The sequence below is a fragment of the Acinonyx jubatus genome, chromosome A2 (genome assembly GCF_027475565.1).
Source record: "Acinonyx jubatus isolate Ajub_Pintada_27869175 chromosome A2, VMU_Ajub_asm_v1.0, whole genome shotgun sequence".
NCBI classification, from domain to species: Eukaryota; Metazoa; Chordata; class Mammalia; order Carnivora; family Felidae; genus Acinonyx; species Acinonyx jubatus.
In genome coordinates this window covers 37,612,322-37,640,300 of record NC_069383.1, presented here as the reverse complement: position 1 = coordinate 37,640,300, position 27,979 = coordinate 37,612,322, and the positions used below count along the sequence as shown (strand labels likewise).

Here is a 27,979-nt window from a genome sequence, read left to right as displayed (position 1 = left end):
CCAGTAATCAAGAACTGTCGCTGCAATCTCTGCATCCTCCCCTCTCTCCATTCCCTCCAAGCACTGCTAACATGGCTGCCTCCAACCTGGACACTGCAGTAGTCTCCCAACTGCCAGTCTCCCCATCTGGAGACTTACGTCTCACAACCCATTCTCCCCATATCAGTGTAAACATAGGAGTGGCTCTACTTCCTACAGGAAAACGTCCAACTTCCTCAGTGTTATGTGTAGGGTAAGAGTGCTCATGCTTAAGCCAGACCACTTGGATTCAAATCCCCGCTCCACCATTTACTAGCTGTCTGGGGAAAGTCACTTAGTCTCTAAGTGCCTCAGTTTTTTCAACTATAAAATAGGAAAAGAAATGGAAGCTCTGTCATAGGGTTATTGTGAAGGTTAATTGCGTTAATAATGTACATGTAAAGGGCTTAACAGTGCCTGGCACAGAATTAACCCACAGTGGCGGTGGCAGTCATGATGCAATAACACAGTGTGCATGCCAGGTAATTAAAGATGACCAGGACTCATCTTGCCTTCCAGCGATTAACAGTCTGAAGTGGGGAAAGAAAGACATAGGTAAACAAACTACTTCTTTTGATCACTGCTGTCGTAAATTTGAACATGATGCTAAATGATTAAGGAGTCAGAACACTAAAATCTTGTCCAAAAATGTTCTATTAAAATTTTTATTCTCTGAATTACATAGTAACTCGAGTTCCCAAATATGACTTAGTACCTCCTAAACCACAGGTTCCTCATACATGAAATTTGCATATTTACGATTTTGTTCCTGTATGCCTTTACAGTAACCACACGCTGTTTGGTTCTACCGTGTATGAACATTTAGTTTCATTCTCTTAGAAATAATTTGAAGAAAGAGAAACTGGGCCTTGAACATACAAAAGGGAGGAGGAATGAACCACGGAAGATTAGAGAGTTTGTAGTGAAACATTAGGAAAGAATACAGTGACAGAGATAAACTGTACCCAGTGGTTTTTGGAGGATGTGGGCTACTGAGATTTGTGTAAGAGTTGCTGGTGGAACTAGTATCAGGGACACAGCAGGACACTGGCAGAATGCATAGATTCAGCGTGACTTAGAAATACGTACCAATTCAAAAAGGCGCTGAATATACACATTACAGAAAAACACAGATTTGGGGAAAATGCCTTTTGGAACTAGAGGCAGAATAATGTCGTGTTTTAATTTAGGCTTAACTTGCTGTGTGTTTAGGCCACTTGATTTAACTTTTCTAAGTCTGAGTAGTCTGATCTGGAAGATGAGGGTTATAATAGTACCAACTAAATAAGGTAGTGAGAATTAATTGAGAAAATGCCCTGAAGCCCTTTGCTAGGGTAGTTTACAAATATCAGATACCTAGTAATGTTAGCTCTTGCTATTGGTGATGATTAATACATTGTTTTCTGCAATCAGGCAAAATGAATTTACACATATCATTCAAATTCGGGGAGAAGGGTGTAAGACAGTACCTGTTATTTTCTAGATGGTATGTAATGTTTACTAATGGTACCTCTATTTAGAATATATGCTGTCTTTTGTTGTCCTATTCTAGTGGATGTAAAATACAGAGTTTCATTTGTTTATTACCTATTTCTCTTTCCCTGTCTTATTTTTAGCATGAGAGTTAAGTTCCTACAGAATCTAACCTACAACTGAAGGATATAACCTACAACTGAAGAACTGTAGAAGTTCAGAACTCCTTGCTTCCATTATGTAATTTAATAAATATAATTGTTGGTAACATCACTTTTGTTAATAGTGCTTCTAAAGTGCTTATACGTTTTTAAATATTCTCTCCGTTGTCATGTATACCCTATTTCCACCTTTTCTGGTATTAAATAATTTTATGGAACTAACATAAAAATTTAATTTAGCATACTTTAATATGAGCAGAGTATTGTGAGTGATGTATTAGAGGACATGTCCGTTGGGACACCTTCCCACTCCAGCTCAGTTGACTCTTCTGTCCCCATGCTCCCATAGACCCTATACATTTTCCGTCTCTCTCTCTTTATCCTTTAAACTTATTTGTACCGTCTAACAAATTGCAGTCACTTTAGCCTTGATGATAAGAATCATGTCTTGCAACGTTAAGCAGAAAAGACCAGCACTCAGTAGATACTCAGCTGATTTTCATTGAGTGAATGAATGCTTGTCCAGTTCTCAGACCATGGTCAGCAGTGCAACATTAACTGATTCAGTGAATTATGCAATTAAGAAGGCTGTTAGAAACAAGTTAAAGTAAGATAAAAACAAGAAATAAAATTAATAGTAAGCTAATTCCAAAGACTTTTCTGTGGTATAACTGTCTTTCTTTATGAAGGTTTCCTGCCCTTCCTCAGATGCTAAATGTCTTATGCTAGTTGCCCAGTCACTAACTACTCAATTGCCAGCTAAAGGTGACCGATCCAGTCTTTCCCCCTGGAGCATTGAAGAGGGCTCCTGACACACCTGGCAGTGGTTTGAGGCATGAGTTCAGAGCTATAGATCTTACACAGCTCAACTCTCAAAGATACCATAGGTGATGTTAGGAAAATGAATAATATACACAGAAAAAAATGTTTACTGTGTATGTCTAGTAAATGATCATTCATCTCTTTGTTCATAAGAACTTGAATTAAGATACATAATTGTGTAACAGGTGAATGGTAGACATAAATCAACATCAAAAATTACCACCTGGGCCACCCAGCACATGCTATGTCAACCCAATGTGAGAGCTGTCTTCTTTGCACGTGACAGATAATCAAACAGGAAAGAGTTTGCAGGTGCAACAGGAAGCAGCTTAAAAGACTGGCCTGGTATCATCTGGAGCCTCAGAATATACCATTTACTTCCCATAGTGTGATGACTGTCAGCCATAGGTCACAATTGGGCCATAGAACCTTAACCCAGCATGTTGCAGCCTTCCCCTTGCAAGTACCCCCGGAATTGCTGCCGCTGGCCAGTGTCCAAGAATGCCTGAACAGCTGCTCTGACAAATGGGTTTCCCCCATTCAAGCCGGCAAATGGGGAGTTGGAGCTGCTTTGCACAACTCCCTGCCTCTAGGTTGCAGAATCTACTTAAAATGATAATAAAATATCTTGTTCTCTGGCACTGTGGCACTGTGGATTTTTCCTTTTAATGCAGGAGGTAAGAAATCATCCTTCTAAAGAGCTGATTGCAGCTTTTTCTTTTTTTTTCTTTTCTTTTCTTTTCTTTTTTTTTCTTTTTCCTTGCTTTTGCTTTTTCTCTCTCCCAGACAGTAAGGATTGTATCCTGGAGCCGCTTTCCCTGCCAGAAAGTCCAGGTGGCACCACCGCTTTAGAAGGTTCTCCATCTGTGCCTTGTATTTTCTGTGAAGAACATTTTCCTATGGATGAACAAGACAAACTTCTGAAGCACATGATTATTGAACATAAGATGGTCATAGCTGATGTCAAGTTGGTTGCTGATTTCCAAAGGTAAGTTTTGGTTTTGGCCATAAAAGAATTAAATTCAGTATTCCATAAAGGAAAGACATAACTTATATATAAGCTTATATATAAAATTATTCTTGTGCAAATGTGAAAATTCATATCCTTTTTCAAGCATTGTTGGGAACAGGGATCCTTGGTTGGAGCCTGTGAAGCCAAAAGGATATTGTCCAAAGAACTCTCAGCTTAAGTGCTGTGATGAGCATTTTTCTGGTTTTCTGACAAAAACCAGGAAAAAAGTAGGGGCGGGGGGAGGTCACTCAATAAACCAAAGGCTTAACATCAGTCAACTGAGGTACTGAGGGGAAGAGGATGAGGAGGATGAAGAACAGAAAGAGATAAGTGGTTCGGGAACTGCCAACATTGGGCATGTGTGAAATGTAGGAACCTCACCTATACAGCTAGGACCCAAAGTGAGCTAAACTCTAATCTATGAGCACCTGACTTAGAATATCCATACCAACAGACAAGTAATATAAGCATATTTTTTTTCCAGTTCCTAGTTCTTAGAAGAGATATGCCTTTTCTTAAGCAAATGGAGTGAAGTAGTTTTGTTCATGCTGTTATTAGTTGACACTCGGAAGTCCAAATTGACATTTGGAAGCGTTTTCCATGTACATGCTATCATGATAGTTAACTGGTTTTGTACAATTACTAAAAGCATACATTTTGGTATAGCTGGCCAGGAACCATTTTTAGATATTCTGCCCTGATTTCTCTACAAAACACTGTAGTAACCCAGATGTTGTAACATCTCTGCATCTGAACTCTGTATCTGCCGGACCACATCATTCCTAGCAAGCAGTTTCTATCTTATGATGGGTCTTGCAAAGCAGCAGCCTATATTACTGAGAGTGGACTATGAAACCAAGCAGGCCTAGAGTTGAACGCAGACTTAGGTGACTTCCTAACCATGTGATGTCCAGCAAACTACTTAACTACTCTAAGCATCAGTTTCCTCATCAGTAAAAGGGGAAAATGCTGACTCACATAAGATTGTTGAGTGTTACATAAAACAGGTGCTTCATATAGCACCAACTAGTACCTGAGACATCTTTTATATCCAATAGATGGTAGCCAAAAATTTTATTCTATTTTTATTACAAAAGATATATTTGAAATGTTAGTTTTCTGCAACTATAGCTTGAGTTTTCAATAGGCATTTATGCTGTTCTGAAACTCTAATTATCATTTGCGAAATAAAACTTTTGAGAAAATTTAATTTAGAATCCTTAACACTTCTAAACTTTGAGAATAAGTTTGTTTTCCAGTTGGAATAGCCAGAAGGCCCACAGGGGTGTTGTTCTCTAACCTTTCATGTTCCTCTCAATTGCCTGGCACCAATACAGAATGTCTGTCGAGTACCTTCTGCATTATTATGGCCACTCAGCATTGCAGTTTTTGAATAGATTTTGGTGTTACCTGGTCGGGAAGCAGAGATAGAACAGAATAGCAAAGGGGAATTATGTGCATGATATATGCCACCAGCTGGTTGAATAAACTAATTATTACACAATTTCAGAGGAAGAACTTCATTCTTCTCATTCTCATTCATTAATCTTTATTTTCAGTTAAAATGTTTGTGCTTTTGTGTGTGTGTGTGTGTCCTGGGAGTATTCTTGGAGCTCCCTTATATATATGATATCTAGTTGTATGTAGTCAGATCTGTTGATTTTGTTTTAGATACTGTTTGGGCTAGAAATTTTCAAATTCTTATCAAGCAACCATTGTCAAGACTATCAAATGAAATACTCTCTTTTTGTGTTTATTTATTTGAGAGAGAGGGAGAAAGCGCTTGAGCATGCCTGAGTGCAGAGTAGGGACAGAGAGAATCCCAAGCTGACAGCAGCTCCGGGCTGACCCAGTGTGGGGGTGCTTAGTGAGCCAAAATCTTGAGTCGGACTCTTAACCAACTGAGCCAACCAGGTGCCCTGAGATAATCTTTAAGTCTTGAACCACTCAGCTTCTCTTTGATGTCATCTCTTCTTTTACTCTGCTTTATTATGTAAATGCAAATTCTCCCCCAGGAATTGGAGAAAAATATGGTGATCTACCAGTGATAATTGAGAAACATTAAGGTTTTCTTTCTCCTAAAATCTGTGAGGAATATCTAAATCAGAGTTTGTATTTTCCCTTTGTTCTTATGTATGATAGCTAAGTAGCTATATTTGTACTAATCTCTCTTTTGTATCATTGATACTAATCTCATCAGTGTGTGGACAGGAAAATCAAATTATTTACTAGGTCTCAGACTTAGAAGTCAATAGTTAAATGTTGGAATCGGTCGCCCTCTAAATGCAGTTATGCAATAAAGTAGGTGCTTTAATTAAAAAGCAAAAGATACAGGTGCTCCTGGGTGGCTCCGTCAGTTAAGTGTCCAATTTTTGCTCTCGGCTCAGTTCATGATCTCACAGTTCGTGGGTTCATGCCCCACATTGGGCTCTATGCTGACACCATGGAGACTGCTTGGCATTCTCTGTCTCCCTTTCTCTCTGCCCCTCCGCCGCCCCCGTCTCTTTGTCTCTCTCTCTCAAAATAAATAAACTTTAAAAAAATAGAAAAAGAAAAAATACATAGCTGATATATATAAGTGCTTTCTAAATAAAGTGTGTGGTTAACATGTACTTTAAATTTGGAAACCTAAATTTTCCTTGTCAGCCGTCCTCCTAATAAGTTTCACTCTTGCGGTTAGTTCAAATTGACTAAGAATGTATGTAAATAAACTCTGTTACTTTTAAATATTTTTTAATATATCCGGTCTCCTTTAGATAATACCCTGCTACTATTTAGGGAAACTAAAAATTCCTCTCCAAAACAATGTAAACATTGACTGTTTGTGATAAGAGTTAAGTTGGAATCTTCTTAACATAGGACTTTTTCCTAACTTGAGAAAAGTCACTGGTGTGTGTGCGTGTGTATTTACATATATATGTATATGTATTTATGTATATGTGTGTATATATGTATATACACATATATAACTTCCCAGGAATTGTTTCTTCTGAGTACAATGAGTAATAAAAATGATAAATAATAGACGAGATAGACTTATTTTGTGCTTTACAAGAAAGAAGCTATAAATTTTAATGTTAAATATATTTAACATTTTCTTGATCAGAAAAAAGTTAACAGTAAACTTTCTCAGAGTAAAACAAAAGTAAAAATCTCCTTTGTGGGGCCCTTGCATGGCTCAGTCTGTTAAGCATCTGACTTTGGCTCAGGTCATGGTCTCACGGTTCTTAGGTTCAAGACCCACATCGGACTCTGTGCTGACAGCTCGGAGCCTGGAGCCTGCTTTGGATTCTGTGTCTCCCTCTCTCTCTGCCCCCCCCCCCACCACCACTTGTACTCTCTCTCTCTCTCAAAAATAAATAAATGTTAAAACAAAAAATCTTTCCTTTGAGCCATCTACCATAGTTATTTATACTGAGCTATTTGCTAGCTTTATTCAATAAATAAAATTTTCCTAGAAGATAAATGCTAACTCCTTAATTCTTGCCCCTTTCTATATTAAATTCCACTAATTCAGTGCTATTTAATTAACAACCATATCTCAAATCTTTATACCTGTCAGTAAGCACACCAGTTACAGTGAGAGGCTGGGCAAGCAAGATTACTAGGATTTTTTCATGAGATAGTTCAGTGAAACATGATTGAAATTCTTTTAAAAGAAAAAAGTATTTGCTGATGACCTAATAATTACTTTTATGGCTTTTCACTGAAGTACGAGATGCTTTGATTACTGTTTTTCAAATAAAGGGTTCATATCACATATCATTTCTTGGCTGCCTTTAAATATTGAGTGACTGCAGGGGCACCTGGGTGGCTCAGTTGGTTAAGCATCTGACTTCAGCTCAGGTCATGATCTCATGGATTATGGGTTCAAGCTCCACATCGTGCTCTGCACTGACAACTCAGAGCCTGGAGCCTGCTTCAGATTCTGTCTGTCTCTCTCTCTCTCTCTGTCTCTCTCTGTGTCTCTCTGCCCCTTCCCTGTTCACACTATGTCTCTCTCTCAAAAATAAAAATAAACATTAAAAAAATTAAATATTGAGTGACTTCAGTGGTGCCTGGGTGGCTCAGTCGGTTGTGTTCGACTTCAGCCCGGTCATGATTTCATGTCTCATGAGTCCGAGCTCCACATCAGGCTGTGTGCTGACAGTTCAGAGCCTGGAGCGTGCTTTGGATTCTGTGTCTCCCTCTCTTTGCCCCTCCCCCACTCGCATTTTCTCTCTCTCTCTCTCTCTCTCTCTCTCTCTCAAAAATAAACATTTTTTAAAAAATTTAATAGATAGATAAATAAAAAATATTGAGTGATTGCGTTTTTAGCTTTAAAATTAGACAAATAAGAAAAAATGAAGAAGAGACAGATTAAATGATGCCTTAGCATTCAATAGCACCCAGATAGCCTTCAGTGGAATGTAATCAGGAATGAAGAACCTCTCCATGTATTGTATTGTATCAGTAGCCATGATGAAACTTCACATCGAACTTGACTTTCCTGGCTTTTTTTTTTTTTTTAACTCTGTTACCTCGGCACCCAGTTCCACTGTATGGATTTGATTTGTCATGAAAATAGATGGCTGTGTAGTACAGTTTGGAAGAACAATACATCTTCTGTTCCTGACAGGAGTAGAGGTTCTCCTGTGTTCCTTCATCCCTGGCACCACTTTGCAATAGAAATTATGCTGAGGGGAGAATGAGAAAAATGGCTACGAATGCGATTTTTATTTTCTTAAGTCTCTTGCCTTTTATTTCTCCCTTTTTGTCTCTCCCCTTGTCCAGGGGAAGGGGCAAGGAGGGGTTAAGCAACCGCTGGGGAATGGAAAAAAATGAGAATAAGAGTAGCTGTGTAAGTGCTGTAGCTGCCCCAAGTGACCAAAGAATAATGTTTCAGCCTTTTGTAGATACTTTTCTTCTTTTTGTATGTGTTGATGGATCTGATACGCACTTGCCTTCTGCATCTGACACTTCCAACATGGAAGCCAACACACTAGACATAGGGTCAGTATTTATGGCTTGAGGCTGAGTTGGAGCCTCAGATAGGTCATTTTCAGATCTCTTAAGATAAGGTCTAGCACTATTCTATAAGGAAAGAGTTCTCTCCTTGCTTACTTAACCAACCAGGTCCTCAGTATGGTTGTACATAAGAAGAAAAAACTAAAAACGTGGTTTTATTTTCATACCTTAGTCTTTTACTTCTTTTCCTTATATATTCCATACTCAGTGTTGTCATCTGTTTATATTTATATGTGTCACAGTTCTCTCTCTCAGACCTCTCTCCCGGCACCAATTTTTTTTTCGAGTACATGAATGCCCTTTCTGTAGAGGACCATGGGGTCGGGACAATAATGTTAAGAAAAGGGGAAGTAAGAATAAAAAAGAGACAAAATATGGAGAGTTGAAGTCTACTTAGAGAACCTTACAGGAATTTTTAAATGCTCTTCTACCTCTTAAAAACATTTCTTGGGGCACCTGGGTGGCTCAGTCAGTTAAGCATCTGACTTCAGCTCAGGTCATGATCTCACGAGTCCAAGCCCTGCATTGGACTCTGTGCTGACAGCTCAGAGCCAGGAGCCTGCTTCAGATTCTGTTTCCCTCTCTCTCTGCCCCACTTCCTGTTCATGCTTTCTCTCTCTCTCTCTCTCTCTCTTTCTCTCTCAAAAATGCATAAACAGTAAAAAAAAAAAAATTCTTGTTAACCTACTACTATGTGCAAAACGTTGCTAGCTGCTATAACAAGCTATTTAAGGGGTGCCTGGGTGGCTCAGTCAGTTAAGCTTCCAACTTTGGCTCAGGTCATGATCTCATGGTTCAAAAGTTCAAGCCCTGCCATCAGGCTCCACACTGACAGTGCAGCGCCTGCTTGGGATTCTCTCTCCTTCTCTCTCAGCCCCTCCCCACGCTCATGCGTGAATATGCACTCGCTCTCAAAATAAACATTTTAAAAGTGAAATGTCCAAATGTTTACTGTCTGTTACTAAATCTATTTCAGTAAGTTCCATCTTTTTCACAGGTTTTCTTTTTCTGTTCTAAGTGTTTGGGGTTTTGGATTGTATTTTATCTATCAACCATATAGCCTGATAAGCTGTCAGCTATATAGTCAACCTTTCCATTGCCTTTCTCCACATGAAGGAGACCACATTCTCTTCTTGGTACCATTTGATAATGAGATTGCAGTTGCCAATAGAAATCTTGTTAGATAAATGGGAAGATGAACAGCTTGTTGAATCCTGTCATCTTACTCCTCCTTTCATCAGATAATGCAGGTTTGGGTGTTATGCTTTGCTTTTAAATTTAGCCAATGTGCTTCTTCTAATTCTGCTCAGCAGATACAGGAATTATAAGCTTGGCTATTTTTCCAATTATCTGCCTCATTTCAGACAGTGGGCACAAATGAAATTTCTCTGTCTTGTTATATATGTGTTGAATTTAGACTGACTTCTCATTGCCTTATTATTTTGCCTTCAGTTCTTTTTTGTGGGAAACCAAATAGCTATGTCCTGGTTAAGGAGATTATAGGGAACACATTACACTGCTTTCTCACCCTGCTGAAAACAGGGGACCAGTATCTAGTTAATGCAGACCAGTATCTGGTTAATATCTATATAGGGGTTGGGTCCTGCTTGTGCTCATGAATTCCTTAGACCAAGTTATCTGTGGAATATCTTATCTTGTTCTCCACCCTGCTTTCAGCATCTGCTCTTTTGTAGTCTTGGGAATGTCTTGTTTTTTTGCATGCTTTCTATACTTTCTTACTGGCACGTAGCCACTGACATATTGCACAATGTTTTCCCTATAATGTATGCCTAATAAGTATGGGAGCCTGAGAGCAGCTCAGGGAGACTTCCCTTGGCCTCCCTCTCAGCTCTCTTGCAGAGTCTTGAGTAATCCATCCTTTCTGCCATTCTCACCCTTGCTGGACAAAGCCAAAAGCTGAACCCACAATTGGTGACCCGACATGATAAGCTGAACCCACACTTTTTGTGTATAAGATGACCACCCAGCTTTCATTGTATTGGAAAATGTGTGATAAAGCCTGTCTAAGCATTGTTACATTTAAAATTCATATAAACATAGATGCAATTTCAGAAAAACTTCTTTATCACATAAAAATAAATCATTTTTAATGTTCCCATATATCTGTTTATTGAATTTGGGAATAGTAAAGTTTAATCATTTCCATTCCTTTACAGAGTAATTTCATTTCATTGAATATTTATTTCATATTTCTACAATGCTCTGCTGCCTTTCCATTTACAAATTTTCTAGCAATTATCAGTCAACAATTTTATTGTTTTGGGATAATTAAATGTTCTTATCAAACCCTATCATTCTAAAGTAAGTAGCATATTGAGTCTTCTTACCATCCTTTCTTTTTGATTATTCTAAGGTACATTTTATATTGGAGGAAAAGGTTCACTGAACAGCCTGTTACAGATTTTTGTAGTGTGATAAGAATCAATTCCACAGCTCCACTTGGTAAGTATACATCTTAGCTACTATCTTTTCCCTACGATGCAAAAATTCAAAGGATAATCTTACTTTCTCATATTAGAATTCTCACTTTCACGATAGCTAAAATTAAATTGTTCTGTTTATGTTGCCTGACTTCAATAAAGCTAGAGCAGAGCTGTGTACCAGAAGAAAGATCCTAATAGACATATATATATGTGTATATATATATATATATATATATATATATATATATATATATATATAAAAGAATAAATCTTTCTGGGAAAAGATGATAAATATCATTTCTCATTTATTTTCCTAATCTCTCAACAGAAGAACAAGACAATTACTTTTTGTTATGTGATGTTTTACCAGAAGATAGAGTACTTAGAGAGGAACTTCAGAAACAAAGACTGGTAAGAATTATTTTAGAGAGTGAACAGCGTGTTGGAAATACATGCAAAATCACTTTTGTTATTTTTGTTTGTTTGTTTTCACTTTTTAACCTGTAAACTTTCATGCACAAAAGAAACAATACAAAAAGACCTTAAAACAAGAAAAGTATCCACTTGATTGGAAATTAAAGTATTTCATGTTAAAAATGCAGTGAGAATTTTTGGCTTTGTTTTGCTTCCTGGATTATCTCTAAAATAACAACAGGGCTTACACATTTTAGTGTAATTTTAGCTGCCTGGCACATGCTAGGGTTCAGCAGTTGTGGAAAAATGCCCTCAGCTAAAATTGAGTTGAATTAATTAACTTTTTTTTCTCCTCCTCACTGGAATGTGCTATACACTGGCACTTCTTTTATTCTCCTTATGAATTAAGCATATGGTTTGATCACAGTAGCCTTTCTCATTTTCAGCCTTAATCATAAGCAAGCTTATTTGAATATCTCAGCATTTTTGGTCTGTAAAAAAGGTAACTATATAGAAGTGTGAAAAATTTTATGTTCGTAAGTTGAACAGAAATTGGCTCATTTTTTTTAAGTTAATAATTTTGCTTAAAAATATGCAGTTTTCCATTATTTGTGATTTAGTCTCAACTGTTACTTGAAAGTGACTTGCTCTTCCTTTAGTAGTTACCTGTTAAGTGTTCCAGTGTCTTTGGATTGGGCTAGATAACGTTATGAAAGAGAACTGTGATTTCAGTGTTCCTACTAAATTCTCAGGACATCTAAGAATAAAATAAATCCTATCTACCATAGTCCTAGGATTTAAGAAAGTCTCGGGGTGCCTGGGTGGCTCAGTCGGTTAAGCTTCTGACTTCAGCTCAGGTCATGATCTGAGTTTGTGAGTTAGAGCCCCACCTTGGGCTCTGTGCTGACAGCTCAGAGCCTGGAGCCTGCTTCGGATTCTGTGTCTCTTCCTGTCTCTGCCCCTCCCCTGCTCATGCTCTGTCTCTCTCTCTGTCTCTCAATAATAAATAAACATTAAAAAAAAAAAAAAAAAAAAAAGTCTCCTGAAGCACATTATATTCTGTAAACATCCCAAATGATTATTTCTCACATAAGGAGAGATGATATTGTTAGATGTTGATTTATATGTAAGAAAAATTAGGCTTTTACTATAGCACCAAACCAGTAAAGAAACAGGACTTCCTAAGTTTTTCTTCTTTCCCTATTGTAATGTCTTAAGAAATCTACAAAACAAGGATGAATTTACTGTCGTATTTTATGGATTTTGTTTGCTTGTGCTTATTCATAATTTTTTATTGCTTTGCATTTTTTCACTGTTGCTCACAGTGGCCTTAATGAAGATTGATCTAACTGACATAATCCTGGTGCCCCCCCCCAAAGATTTCTTTGTATCAAACCCTACTGCTTCACCCATCACTATTACCACATACACAGAATCTTTACTATGTCTACAGATAGATACAGCCCCTAGAAATACTATATCTATAAAATTTAGGTGACCTTTTAAGATTCTGACACTAATTTCAACATGTGTTTGTTTTTGTTTTTTTTCCCCAAATCACTAATCAATTCTCCAACACCAGCTGAGTGTCCTACAATTCAACTCAATTCTGACACAATCTCCCGAGAGATAGTATCGGATTCCACAGGTTAAGGGCTCGGTCCCACAAATCTGCCCTCCACTTCAGATGTCAGTCATAAGTCCAGGTTGTTACCTGTGCTTCTGACCCACTGACTATATAAATCAGAGGTTTCCATGACCCTCCCCCCCGCCCCCCACTGCTGCCTTGAGTCGATTAATTTGCTAGAGGAGCTCACTCTAGGAAATCAGTTTACTCACTAGATTACCTGTTTATGTCAAAGGATATCAAAGAATATGAATCAGTAACCAGCTGAAAAGCTACGTGGGATGAAGTCCCAAGCAAAGGAGCTTCTATCCCTGTAGAGTTTGAGGCCTGGCAAGACAGCACATGGATGCGTTCTGGTTCATCAACATGGAAGCTCTCCAAACCTTGTCCCTTTGGGTTTTTTATGGAGGCTTTGTTACTTAAGATATGTCTGACTAATTCATTGGCCATTGGTGATTGAATTCAGTCTCCATCCCGTCTCCCCTCCAAAATTCCAATCCCGTAATCACATGGTTGGCTCCACTGACCACCATTCCTCATCCTTAGGTTAGTGCTTTCCAAAAGTCACCTCATTAACATATCAAAAAACACTTTTTATAGGTCTCAACACTTCGGACTTCAGGAGCTATGTGCAGGGACAAAGACCGAATATATGTTTCTTACTATAAATTACAACAGCACACCTTTTTACCAACTTTATAGACTGACAAAGTGATAGATTTGATAAAAGTGAGTATTATAGCAGCTTAAGCAAAATGTGAAACTGCAGTCAGTTCATACATATAAATATATTTGTTGAATTCCTCCTTACCTACATGATCATACAAAGAAAAAAATGAGGGGCACCTGGGTGGCTCAGTTGGTTGAGTTTCTGACTTTGGCTCAAGTCATGATCTCACAGTCCATGGGTTTGAGCCCCGTGTCAGGCTCTGTGCTGATAACTGACAGCTCAGAGCCTGGAGCCTACTTTGGATTCTGTGTCTCCCTCTCTCTCTGACCCTCCCCCATTCATGCTCTGTCTCTCTCTCTCTCAAAAATAAGTAAACATTAAAAAAAAATTTTTTTAAGTGCAAGGCACAGTTCATGACATAAAAAAGCATACAGTCTAGAGAGAAAAACAAATATGTGTTCTTATCTCAGTACTGGAGATGATAGAATATCTTATTGGGCTGTGAAGATTGAGATAATGCACGTAATACACTTAGAACAAACACTATCTGCCGCATAGAAAGTGCTCAATAAATGTTGTAGACAAATAACACTAATAATACTGTGTCTTAACAATGAAATGGATTTGGATAATTAGTGAGTTGTGGAAATGGGAAGAAAAGTGCATATGGATCTAAATATTCAAGATGTCGGGAAAATTGATTAAATCTAATCTGGCTATGGTAGAAAGATTTTTGGAGGAGGAGTATGGGATGGATTTAAAGAGATGTGATGTAATTAAATTGTAGAAATCCGTCAGTGCCAGGAACATTTACTTTGTAATAGAAAAGACCCATCTATGTCTCCTCACTGTCTCTGAAAATGAAGTGGAGCTATGTAAAAATCCATATAAAACTGATAAATCCTGGCAAAAAGCAGACCAACTTGGAGATAGGAAAGAAGCTAACCATTACTGAGTGCCAGCCATATGCCATGCCTTGCCTTAGGTCCTTTATAATAACCCTGTGAAGTAGCTATTAAATGCTGTTCTGTTGATGAGGAAACTGTGGCATAGAAAGACTAATTTGCCCAGGACGACATAGTGAACAAGAAGCAGAGCTGATAAGTCAAGTGTGCCCGATACATGCCTTTGTAAGGGGTGCCATGACAGTCTAGTAGTAATTTATTCAACTTCCAATATGTCTTACTGTTATTCTGGACTCTGTGAATTACTCCATCGTGGATGCTCATGGTCTGACAGGTCAGGGTAGGTAAAGGATTGAGGCTAACAATGGAGTTTAGGGAAAGCAGAGATTTCCAATTGGCTGTCACTGGGAATCATGGCCAAAGGATCAAAAAGAAAAGATTTGCCAGAAAGCAGGAAGACAGGCTAAATTTGCAGTCAGTCATTTCATCACAATTTTATGCTCTATAGTGTGGAAACATGAGGTTGGTGTAGATGATCTTCCTTTAGGAGTTTGCATTGATGACAAAATATCTCTCTTTTATGTATGAGCTCTACACATCAGTAATAGGCATTTCCAGATGAAGTCCAACTGATCAAATGGAACAGCTTTCATTAAAGGTAATAATACATCTTTATTCCATCAAGAACAAGAACTTTTTTTTTCATTTTTTTTTTAATGTTTATTCTTGAGAGAGAGAGAGAGAGAGAGAGAGAGCAGGAGCGGGGGAGGGGCAGAGTGAGAGAGGGAGACAATCTGAAGCAGGCTCTTGGCTGTGAGCAGTCAGCACAGAGCCCTATGCAGGGCTCGAACTCACAAACCCAGAGATCATGGCCTAAGCTGAAGTCAGATGCTTAACTGACTGAGCCACCCAGGCGCCCCAAGGACAAGAACTTTTTCAACCAATTTTAAGAATATGCATTGGTGTACCATTCCTGAAAGGTGCTTTGTTATCAAGTATTGGAACTCTTGAAGAGGTTTATGCCCTTGTTCTTCTCCAAGAACTCCTCCTAATAGAATTATACACCCAGAGGGTTAAGTCAACGACTCTGCCACAGCTTGACAGTTTTTCTTTATTTAGTCTTTCCTTATTTGCTATTGTTTGTATTTTACCAAACAGTTTCTCTTCATTCATCAGACTTTCAATCTAACTTCTGGAAAATATACTTTAAACTAGTCAAGCTGCTTTATGGTAATGGGTATATAATCTAAGCTGTGTTTAAGTGAACTCAGCTTAGTATCAGTAGCATCTCAACTCCAGTCCATGAGGGAGGACCCTCAAACTAGAGTACTAGTGTGGCATTTGCTGTCCTGATTTGCATTAATGGTAACTTGTATGTGGATTATTCTTTGATATTTACTCTTTCATTTGGAACTCTTTATTGAGTTCATAGGATTTGAGTTCATACTCACATGATTTGAGTTCATACTGACTTTGTAACTTCTTTGAGGGCAGGAGTTATGTCTTATATTTAAGTATCCTTCAGTAGTACTCAATATATTGCTAAGTTCATATTGGTGTTTTTCCCCAAACTCCATTTTTTTTTAATTCTTATTTCTGTGTGAGTAGCTAGAGACAAATAGTCTAAATGATTCACTTCATGTTACCATAGCAGATTTAAGGCTAGAGCCATATTTCTTTTTTCATTTTCTTCTAGACCACTGGTTCCTTGAGACATTTGTGAGTTTCATGTGTTCCCATTTTTCATTTTGAAAGGCTTAATTCCTATTTATCACTTCTTTGAATTTTTTTATTTGTATTCAGAAGGGAACTACAGAATTAGGAAAGATTCTTGAGAGTTTAATAGGTTGTATACATTCATGTCTTAAGTTTCTTCTTTAAAAGTGTTCCCTTGATCTCACCATTTTAACTTAATGTCCTCCAGTGACTCTCTACCCTCTTTTCTCTTCAGTGGGTGTATGTAAGTTTCTCAAGGTCTTGTCTCTCATCCAGGTTGTGTACTCTCATAACTACTACCGCTACACTAACACCTCAAATACTGGTGCTGGTGTAGAGTAGGCAGTTAGAATAAATACCCTTTGATTGAGTTCGTTTATAGCTTTCATCCTGGCTCACCTCTGAACCCCAATTCTAACTGCCCTTATGTTAAACTTCTCCATATAGATTTCCAATAACACCTTAAGTTGAATGTGCCTAAAACTGAACTTATTTCTTTCTCTACTGAAGTGTGTGATTTGCCTGTTTTCTTATGTAATGATACCACCATTCTCTTAATCACTCAATTGGGAAATTTCTAGGAACATCTTTAATTCCTGTCAGTTCTACCTCTGAGTCCCATATCCGTACCCTTCTTTGTAATCCTCATGACTTTTATCTCACCTTCCCAATGGACTTACCTCTCCAATCAACTGGCATTACCTCCAGAACTTTAATAGTAAAATATATAGCAGATCATTTTATTCTCTTCTGCTAAAACCTGCAATGGTCTTTATTATCTATATATTCTTCAGATTTTCTGGATTAAGTCTGTATGTCAGTGTCTTTTACCTTTCAGTTACCCAATGTCAGTTCATTAATTTATTGAATAAATATTTATCTTGCAGCAGTGTTCTGGATGTTGTTGCTATAGCAGTGGGTGAAATAGGCCACATTCCCTGCCCTCTAGTGAAAAACTGCATGTCTCACATTTACTTAAGTGTATTAGATACTTTCAGGACTCTGCTTCATCACGCAGTAATGCCAGCCCCACCTGTCCACCTTTATAAATAACATACCCCTCAAGATACTGCTTAAATGCCACATTTGCCACAAAAGCTTCCCAGATGCCACCTGTCAGAATTAATAATCTCCATTGAGCTCTTTTAATGCACTATTTTATTTGGCTTTTCAATTATAGCTAGTTTAAAAATCTATCTTCCTTACTGGAATAGATGCTTCTTAAGGGTTGGGACTGTCATGTTTACTTTGTATCTTCTCAGCCTTATTCATAAAGGTTTAACTTAAGGGGCACCTGGGTGACTGACTCAGTTGGTTAAGCATCCAACTTCAGCTCAGGTCATGATCTCATGGTTCACGAGTTCAAGGCCTGCATCTGGCTCTGTGCTAACAGTGCAGAGCCTGGAACCTGCTTCAGATTCTGTGTCTCCCTTTCTCTCTGCCCCTCCCCTGCTCACACTCATTTTCTCTCTCAAAAATAAATAAACATTAAAAAAAAAAAAAACTTTTAAATAAAGAGTTAACTTAATTTTAATCTTTAAGTGTTGGTGAGATATTTCTATAAAACCATAGAGTCAGATGTCCCTGATTTTTAAAAGGGATATAGGGGCGCCTGGGTGGCGCAGTCGGTTAAGCGTCGGACTTCAGCCAGGTCACGATCTCGCGGTCTGTGAGTTCGAGCCCCGCGTCGGGCTCTGGGCTGATGGCTCAGAGCCTGGAGCCTGTTTCCGATTTCTGTGTCTCCCTCTCTCTCTGCCCCTCCCCCGTTCATGCTCTGTCTCTCTCTGTCCCAAAAATAAATAAAAAAAATTGAAAAATAAATAAATTAATTAATTAAATTAAAAAAATAAAAAAAAATAAAAAGGATATAAAGTATCAAGGCAGACATCTTTAATCACTGGGTTACACTTTAGCATTAAAAAGCACTAGTTTTTCAGTTTGCCTATGGGAGAAGATGTGGCATTCATAGGTCTCAGTAGTAAGATGTAACTTTTAATTAAATTAAGATAAGAGGAAATATCCATTTAACTGCATGGAAGTTTCTTTTTTTTAATCACTATTATAAATGTCAACTTAAGCGGTCATTCATGACAACTATAAATGTTTTATGACAATTACAAAAAAATTTTAAAAAAAAGTTTTTAATGCTACTTCATATATTCCACTTTCCCCCCACAATAAAACAACAAAATGAAATTCTGTGTCTCCACCTAAGATTTTTTTTTACTCGTGCCATTTTTCTTTATAGATTTTAGAGATTTTTAGTAAAGTATTAAATTACTTTCTATAGTGTCTCCAAAGTAAAAAGTCATTTTGCATTTAAACCTTTCTTCCATAATTCCTACCCTTGAAAGGACAAGCCCTCTAATTGCATCTAGAATAAGTTTCCCAAATATAATGTGATATCTCCCTTTGAATTGTAACATTCTTAACAATCAACATAGATCAAGTTAGCAAAAATGACCATTGAGTGATTTTAACCTTCAGATTAGTTAATGTTTCCGTTCAGGAAACATGAAAACTCAGCCTGAAACTATACTACACTGAATTCTCAAGTTTACCACTTTGAACTCCTTCAACAAAACTTGAAATTTACATGGCATTTTTTATACACATTGGCTCTGTGAGACCAGTAAGATGATATCATTGTTTTTGTTTAGATAGAAAATACAGGGCCAAAGATGCTGGGAGAAATGTTCAAGGCCACAGTTATCTACTGACTGAAAAAGGAAGAGAAGCAAGTCAGACTTTTACTATTTCCCACCCCCACCCCCACGCGCCATTCTTTTTCCACTTGTACCAGGATCCTTTATCCAATGTGATCCTACTTCTGGAAGCAGACGTGACATTTTCTAAATTGACATTTGTTACAACGCATAAAATTGGAAGAATGGTATATAAATACATATGTAAATAAATAATAGTGTTTTGTTTCTATTGCTAAGATTTTTTTAAGAAAATCCAATTTCTTACTTTATTATCTTAAATCAGTGGGAGATTTCTTACTCCTTTGGGCCTAAGCTTGTTACATTTTCTTTTAAAACTTGAAGATGGTGTGTTTTCAGAGTTTCCCCTATTTTTAGAGAAACATAGGGATATCCCTGACCTTGAGTTTATCCACGAAAATACTTCCTTTGACGGAAGTATTATGATTGTGCTGATCCGTGCCATAGCTCTCTCCTCTTTTAGTGTCAGAGGTGGGCATTTTGCAGTCTTCTATAGCCACCTTTCCACTTTTTAATTCTTCCTCTTTTTGCCTAGGCTAGATTCCCTCATATCTTAAGTACAAATAGAAATGAGGCTTTTCTAATTCTCATGTGTTTAACTCTTGCAAGTTTTTTTCTTCTGTACTTCTGCTTTTCCGTTTTTCATAGTAATGGTCTGTTCCGTGTAACGGTTACCTTTATGTAATTTTTTTCTCTAGTAGCTAATTCTTCTAGATGTTCTACCTCTCCTGTCTCTTCCTTGCTTTTCAGAAGACACTTCAGTACGACTCTGAGTAGAATAAAAATGCTGACGTTCTATCCTATGTAGCAAGCAGATGGTTGTTGCTGTTATCATTGCAGTTTCAGAAGGGGTAGGAGGTGCTGATGTCTTTCAAAAAGGTGGAATATTAGTCACATCGAACCTCGTGGATTTGTGGGAGTATATATCATAAACCAGTTAAGAAATTTCTCTCTGGCTTTTATGTTTTACTGTCTTGCTTTAGTCTTTGACATATCTTTTCTCATTTATTTATTAAGATCCTTGATATTATTGTCAGAGGGAACTTTCTTTCAGCTCTCATAAAATGCTGAGAACAGTGGATTTTACTGTTCTGTTTTAAGAAATGGTATTGTGTCATTGAGAGTCCTTGCTTTCATACAGCTACTCCTGCCTTTATGTGCAGAGGTGTGTTTTTGTTAAAGTATAGTAAGTATCCTGTATGTGTATATTGCTAACATAAATTCAGAATGCTGAAGTCATCAGATTCTGGCAGACAGGTTAGTCTTTCCTGGAGCTACCTGGCATTTTTTGACACTTAAAAAGGAATTCTTTGGGGAGAATGAGTAGCTTTTTACTTGACCCCTACTCAGAGGGCTTCTAACATATTTAAGGAACTTGCAGGCAGATTCTGTTCTGAACATAGTTGAAACTATACATCAATATCTTTACACAAAATGTATTCATTTCCATTTTACTTTGTTAATCAAACTTGTTCTTAAATCCTTAAATTAGTGGAAGTTTACTGAGATTTTTGTACTTTAATTTCCTTATACTGAATTTTTATATTAGATAAAGGATGTGATAGAAAAAATAAGCCTTTACCAAAACTGAGTGAGATCAAAATGAAAATACCTTGCTTACTGTCAGAAGATATGAGAAAAGGCAGAAAGAACAAGAGAAGATGATGTTAGTTTTTATCCTTCCTGAGTCTGAAACATTTGGAAGTCTGTTTCAGTAGTTCATATGCTGTTCACTCATTCAACTCATGTAACTCTAATAATTGAAATTTTCCAATACTTTCAAATTTATTTGGAATAAAAATCAAGACTCCTTACCAAGATCCCAAAGGGTCTAGTGCCTGTTTCTCCCACCCACTTGGATCACTGCTTCCAGCCACAGTGGCCATGTTCCATCCCTGTCCCTTAGACACACCAAGCTCTGTCCAGCATCTCATGTTGTTTGCACTTGCACTTGCTATTTGCTCTGCTTGCGATACTGTTCTCCGAAATCTCATGGTTTTCCTGAAGAGGAAGGGAAGAGTTTTTGGAGAAGCTGATACCTGAGGTGAGCCTCTAGAATGGCACTGCAGGCAAATGAATGCTTTGGAAATGCTTTTGGAATTCACATGACCAAAGTGATTTGGGAAAAATTGGTGTCTGTAGAGGATTAGCTTTAGCTATCAGCTACGGTGTAGACACTCAAAACTTAATATTGACAGATTAATTTACTGAAAACTCTTTTCTCAGTGAGTAGGAAAAATTTAAAACGATTGTGAATTCCAGATTATAACCAAAAAGAAGTCATAGGTTGCAGTGCCCAGTATAAAATCAAACCTTTAGTTAACATTTGGGAAACGTTTTGCTGAGTAAATGGCATTTGTTTTAGCCAACTGGAGTGTCCAAGTCACCTGTTTTCACCAAAAAGAAATAAATAAATAAATAAATAAATAAATAAATAAATAAATAAATAACCAACCAACCTTCTATATGTTAATTTCAGTTCATTTACTTCTTGGTGGTAGAAGGCATTGGAGAACAGGAAGTAGATAACACAAACTTCTGTGGTCTCTTTCTTTCTTTCTTTTTTTTTTTTTTTTAATCACCAAAGATAGCTGAGGTGCCATTCTCCAGGTCTTGATGTCAGTTTCTCAAAGGAATGCCAGCCCAGAATCTCCAGTGCTGTACTTAGAAGCTGCAAATGTTCACACTCTTAAAAAGAAAAGGCTCATCATTGTTCCATATGTATTAGGGGTTTTGCCATTTGGTGTGCAGTCTGGGTTCTGGTATTGTAACCAAGTCACTTCAAAAGAAAGCAAGTACTTTGTGACTCATTTATATCAACAGTACACACCTTTTTCTGCATCTGACTGATGCAGTTTTTAATATTTAATGCTTTTCTTTAAACCTCCATTTTGTTGACTGTCTACTGTTTCATTTTTTGCCCTGAACTTGTACTGATGGCTGAAACTTAAGAAAATCTAAATTCTACACTCTTCCAGGATTGATTATTTTCAGGGTTTTAACTCCTCTAAGATCTCTAAATTCTCATGTTATCATCTCTTTCCTTGACTATATGATCTTTTGTAATCCTGTCATATGAGTAAAAAAAATAAATGCACTCTGGACCTTTGCTGGTCCCCAGGCATCTTAGGGAACAGAATGACCAAGGGGCAGTGCTGCAGGTCTCCTTGTCAGCCTTCTTTCCCTATCATCCCATTGGGCTGCAGCTGGACGTACGCCATCTTTTAGGAAGATAAGCTTCATCTCCATAAATTTCAAATATCTTAAATATTTATTTTTTTAATATTTAAATCTTTTAACACATGCTTATAACTTTCTTGAATTTTCTAAGAAAAATGCTTTGTCGTACTTGCTTGACACACTGCAAGGTAGGATCTCCTGGTCCTGTTTTCATATCCAGCTCATATACCACAAAGCACTATTGCACACTCAGAAAGAACTCAGATACAAGATTTTATTTCTCAGCATTCCTGCCCTCTCCCCTGGTAATGGCAAACCTCTGCTTTGGAGCAATGCAGGCTTTGGGTCCTCCCCGCCCCCCCCCCTCCCCCGCCCCCCCCCCCCCCCCCCCCCCCCCCCCCCCCCCCCCCGGCAGCTTCTGGCTTTTGCTTTGAATGCTAAAGAATGTCCCCAGGAAGCAAGTGGGGTTTTGTGCCTGCTCTCCACCGATGGGCTGTTGTTCATATTTCTTCCCCCCTTCTCCCAGTCTTTCTCCTGAGAACTTGGAGGAAACCCGTGGAAAAGAGCTGGACCCTTTTATGTCTAGGGCCCCCAGGGACTTAGCCTTTAAAAATTCTATAAAATTTCAGCTGTTTTCTTCTACTTGTCTTTTCCTCCTGTGTTCTGCCAAAGGGGAGATAATGTGTGTGCCCCTGCCTCTCCTCAGACAGGTTTATCACCTTTTGGAATTCAGTTTGTCTGGTTGCCTTGTGACTTCAGGGTTTTTTTCTTTTCCTTTAAAAAAAATAACAGCTTTATTGAGATATAATTCACATAAATACAATTCACTCTTCTAAAGTATACAATTCTAGGGCGCCTGGGTGGCCCAGTTGGTTAAGTGTCTGACTCTTGATTTCAGCTCAGGTCATAATCTCACAGTTTGTGAGCTCGAGACCCACACTGACAGTGCAGAACTGCTTAGGATTCTTTCTGTCTCCCTCTCTCTTTGCCCTTACCCCTCATGTGCATGCTCTCTTTTCTATCAAAATAAACAAATCAACTTAAAAATATATATAAAGTGTACAATTCCAGGTGCAAGTATATAAAGTTTTGGATTCTAAGTGAGGAATGATTTCTTTTTCTTTTCTTTTTTTGATTTTCCAGCATTTTCTCATTGTGGCTTTCTTAATACTAAGCACAATAGCAGAGGAGAACTCCTCCTTTTCCATCTGCTTTATTTTAATTAATATCTTAGTGATTAAGTGGCACTTTTAGTTAAAGTAGATGCTTTTCTTTCACAGAGTTCAAAGAGACACATGCATGTATTTGTTTACTGAATGAGGTATATAGCTTGAAGAGACAACTGACCCAACTAACCAGTTGTCATAAATAAATTATAAAATCTATTCTTGTTTGGTACCCAATCTTGAACTTTTAACCAAGTTATTAGTGATAAGCACATCAATAAATTCCTGTATTTAGTTATCTTGGTATACATTTTGCCAGAAGTTTGTCTTTGGAGGATATGCTAGCAAATTACGTGACTCATTTCCAGGTGTTATTTGGGTAATTTTCTGACAACCCTCCACCCACCCACCCAATCGGGACAAGGCAACTGGTAACACCTTATTTAAAATTTCATCCATGCTAAAAATTCTGTGACCATGATAAACAGAATACAACTTTAGAGGCCAGTAGCTAGTGTTGGGATGGTGGGAGTGGGGATTAAAAATGATTGTTTTAGAGGAATTTTTACCTAGTGTGTGGCTGTTCTCGAGTCATTTCGACAAAGAATTAAATGACTTGTCATGCAAGCTCCAATCCATGTTTAGGACTCTGCAGTTTCTACGAGGGAATCAACTGAAATATCTCCTGATTACCTTCTAAGGTCTGTGGCTCTGCATCCAAGCTAGAGTTGAGGAAAGTTAACATTCCAGGTGCTTTACTGGAAAGACAAAGTCAAGATTATTACCAGCCAATATTTATAAAAACCACATTCAGGGGAAATTGTTTGAGTTCAATAGTTTTCTAAATAGACTTAAACTTTCAACCTCCAATCAGGAGGAAGCAGGTATCTATGTTGCATCACAACAACTCTCCCCCAGTCCCTCTGCACTTCACTGAGTTTGGAATGTGCTTTGGAATGTGCTTTGGAGTGAGCTTGTTTTGAGGATCATTATGAGAAATAGTCCATGTTGTTTGGCCTATTTATTCTAAGTATATTGTCCATTAGATCACATTGTATACTTATTGTCAGTGACTTCTAGCTCCTCAGAGTTAAGCCAAACTTCACAAAGCACAGACACACACCCCCCCCCCCAAGACTATCCTTATTTTAACAGCAGCCGCAAGTTGGGGGATCTCCTGGCCACCTTTACTCCTGTCCAGCTGCTTACAAATTCAGGGGTTCCCTCTACCCCACAACTTCCAGAACTCTGGAAACCACTATACATATGATTACAGTTTTGTTATAAAAATAGATACAAACCAGAGCCAGACAGAAAAATACATAGGAAGAGATCTGGGAAAGTCCTAAACACAAGGTTGCTTTCATCTCCAGGGACCTTTTGCCTTCCTAGCACATCAGAGTGCGACAATACACAGAGTATTGCTAATTAGGAAAGCTTACCCAAACTTTGGTGTCCAGAGGTTTTTGTTTGTTGTAACTTTATTTTCTATTTTTTAAAATTTACATCCAAATTAGTTAGCACTCAGTGAAGCAATGACTTTAGGAGTAGATTCCTCAATGCCCCCCACCCTTTCAGCCCACTACCCCCCCCCCAGCAACCTTCAGTTTGCTCTCCACATTTATAAGTCTCTCCTGCTTTGTCCCCCTCCCTGTTTTCACACTATTCTTGCTTCCCTTCCCTTATGTTCATCTGTTTTGTCTCTTAAAGTCCTCATATGAGTGAAGTCATATGATTTTTGTCTTTCTCTGACTGACCAACTTCACTTAGCATATGAAACTTCATTAAGCATGACTGACTGAATGGTTGACCACATAGCTGAACTCAACCTCCAGTTCTCCCCCTCTTTCTGAGGTGAGGCTGAGATCATGTGGCTCAAAGCCCTAACCCACTAGGTGGTTGGACTTTTTGGCATGACAGCCTCCATCCTGAGTTATCTCATTAGCATTAAGTATCAGGTGCTGTTAAAGGCTCACCCCGAATAACAAGGACATGAATCACTCAAGAAATGCCAGGGGATTAGACATTACCTCCCAAGAATAGGGGACAAAGCCAGACAAACTCTGTTGCACAACTCACCCCCCCCCCCCGCCCCCACCTTCTGATCTGTTTACCCTTTCTACTAAAGCTGATAGCCAAATTTGGGATCTACCTTTAGGTTTGAATTAGTTTGTGTATGTGCATATTTGTACATACATATTTCTTCTTTTTATTTTTTAATCTTCAATTTACGTGCCCACCCTACCGTATTTTATCCTTATTTTACTCTCATTTTTATGCTCCATTGTTTCATAGCAGCCTGAAATACTTACTGGGCCAAGGTGGAGGTGTAAATGAAATAATCCTCAAGACCTCAGAGATAATCCATGGTTCTGGAAATAGAAAGCAGTAGGACTAAAAGATACTGCTGCCTTTCTTTGGAGGCTTTGGGCCACCACTCTAACTTTAGTAGGGATGTTTTTTGTGTCCTCTATTGGAAGAGCTCGGCTGATCTCCCCAACTGAGAATGCCTAACAGGTTCCACCGTGCTTCTGCTGTGGACTAACTTGGGGAGGATCCTTTGGAGTGTGCTGTTTTCTCTCACAGTCACTCATGCAGTTGTGCAGATGGGAAACTCTGTGTGAATCCAGTGTATCAGTATCTATAGAATGTTTTTGATTATCCATAATTAATAACATTAGCCTTAGTTTTACTTCCTTATGGTAATGCATGCTATTTCCATTGGATTTGTTATTCTACACATTAGTTTCTGCTTTCCTGTAGACAAATACTTAACTAAATTGAGATTTTCTAAATTGCTTTTTCCTGAATTGCTGACTTTTATAACTTTCAGCCTTACTCACATTTTCATTTTCTACCTATGTATGTATGTTAGTCCCATGACTATTGAGTGCCATCTGCTATATCTGTTATTTCATTAATGTTTCCTCTGTTTTTAGCTTATGAATAAAGATGAAACACTCTGCCCTGACCTCTTCGCTACCATTCTTGACATTTTAAACCAATTAGACAAAAATACAGCTTGTTATTATGACTCTTTGCCTAATAGATAAGCTGATCTTGTATTCTTACAACTATGGTTTTTATCCAAGCCTATTTTGTAATGAAAATTTCATCTGATTTCATCAGATAAGTTTGAGAAGTTCAAACACATAACATCTGTTACATTCTCTTCATCCCTTTATTCTATAAATCCATGAATAAAATCTGAATAAATATCTACCCAGCATGAGATTTTTTTTTTAGAAAAATAAAACCACAAAGCAGGTAGGCTTTGATTTACACATCTTTGTGAAGCTTTGTATGGATTGTCTGTTAATATTATATTTTTTTGTCCAAAAGTGAGTTAAAATATATGCTACAACTAATCAGATACCAAGCTTTACAAAGGAAGAAGGAAGAAAGAAGGAAAGAAAAACTATTTTTCTTTATGGACCTCTGCTTTCTGTTGATTTCATGTGCATGAGATTTTTCTCATTTTAATGTTATCAAATCTAGACGAGCTTCATAAACTGGAAAAATGGACAGGAGGACTCATTCTTTTTCTTTTGAATTCTCTCCTCTTCCTAGACTTGATCATTTTAAAATGAGAAAAGTCTTAGGCACATGAAATCAACAGAAAGCAGAGGTGGGGCAACAAATGGTTTAAGTAGCTGCCTCTGGAGGAATGTCTGGAAAGGAGTTTTAAAAAGAGTTTGTTCTGTGCACAAAAGGCAGCTCTTAAAGAAATGAACCTGGGGGAAAATTTCTCCTAAGAAGAATCAATTTTTATCACTTCTAGTGTTTATACTGAGGTTTTGCCATTCACGGTCAATTGATAAAACTGAAATTTGGCCAAAGTAAATGTTAGATAGCTTAGCATCACTCTGATTTAGACTCACAAGTCTTTTGTACTTGTGCTGAGCCAAACCAAGGAGATATTAAGTTGAGTAAGATTTTTCTTTAGCCAAATTTGGGTTATATCATCACAAGCTTGAGAAATACGAGCCAGAATGGTGACTTTTAATGAGCACTAATGGGTCTTGTGCACTGAAAACAGGAACAGGCAGAGAAGGTCCATGATTGGCCTTAATGCACCAGTAGTGATAGGGATCTTTATCAAGAGCTTTATTTGCTGGGTTTTTGTTTTTGCTGCTAACAGTGTTGTTGACATAGGGTTATGAAATGTGTTTTTTGTTTTGTATTCAGTCAAACAATGCATGTTTGTAAAAGTTCAGTTTCCTTTTCCGATACCTCTTTTATTTGACTTGTACTGTCCATTTCATTTTTGATGTAAAGTTCACTTAAATTCAAAAAGCAATAATTAAAATGTTCTGATACATCAGCCTTCGCCCTTTTATTTCTCTTGCTTTTATCTGTCTATTTGCTACCACCATAAAACTGTGACCTTCATAACCCTAAAAAGTTTTGGGGCACCTGGGTGGCTTAGTTGGTTAAGCATCAGTTAAGCGACTCTTGATTTCAGCTCACGTCATGATCTCATGGCTCAGGAGTTTGAACCCTGTGGGATTCGATCTTGGATTTCTGCCCCTCCCCCATTCGTGCACACACACACACACACACACACACACACACACACACACGCTCTCTCAAAATAAAATAAACTTTAGGGGGAAAAAAATTAAAAAGTTTGTTTTG

The 27,979-nt window shown here is 37.8% G+C and overlaps 1 protein-coding gene across 6 annotated transcripts in view; it reads left to right on the top strand.

Annotated features, from left to right (window-relative positions):
* The window catches only part of ZNF277 (zinc finger protein 277), a 111,037-nt gene that overhangs the window by 62,693 nt on the left and 20,365 nt on the right, over positions 1 to 27,979 (top strand). For 4 of the 6 annotated variants that reach the window (XM_027075299.2, XM_053218209.1, XM_053218210.1 and 1 more), the window contains 3 exons: positions 3,261 to 3,462; positions 10,868 to 10,956; positions 11,266 to 11,348. In XM_027075299.2, coding sequence (XP_026931100.2) covers positions 3,261 to 3,462; positions 10,868 to 10,956; positions 11,266 to 11,348 — 374 coding nt within the window. The remainder of the gene's footprint in view (positions 1 to 3,260; positions 3,463 to 10,867; positions 10,957 to 11,265; positions 11,349 to 27,979) is intronic. The other 2 variants (XM_053218207.1, XM_053218205.1) reach the window with 1 other exon arrangement.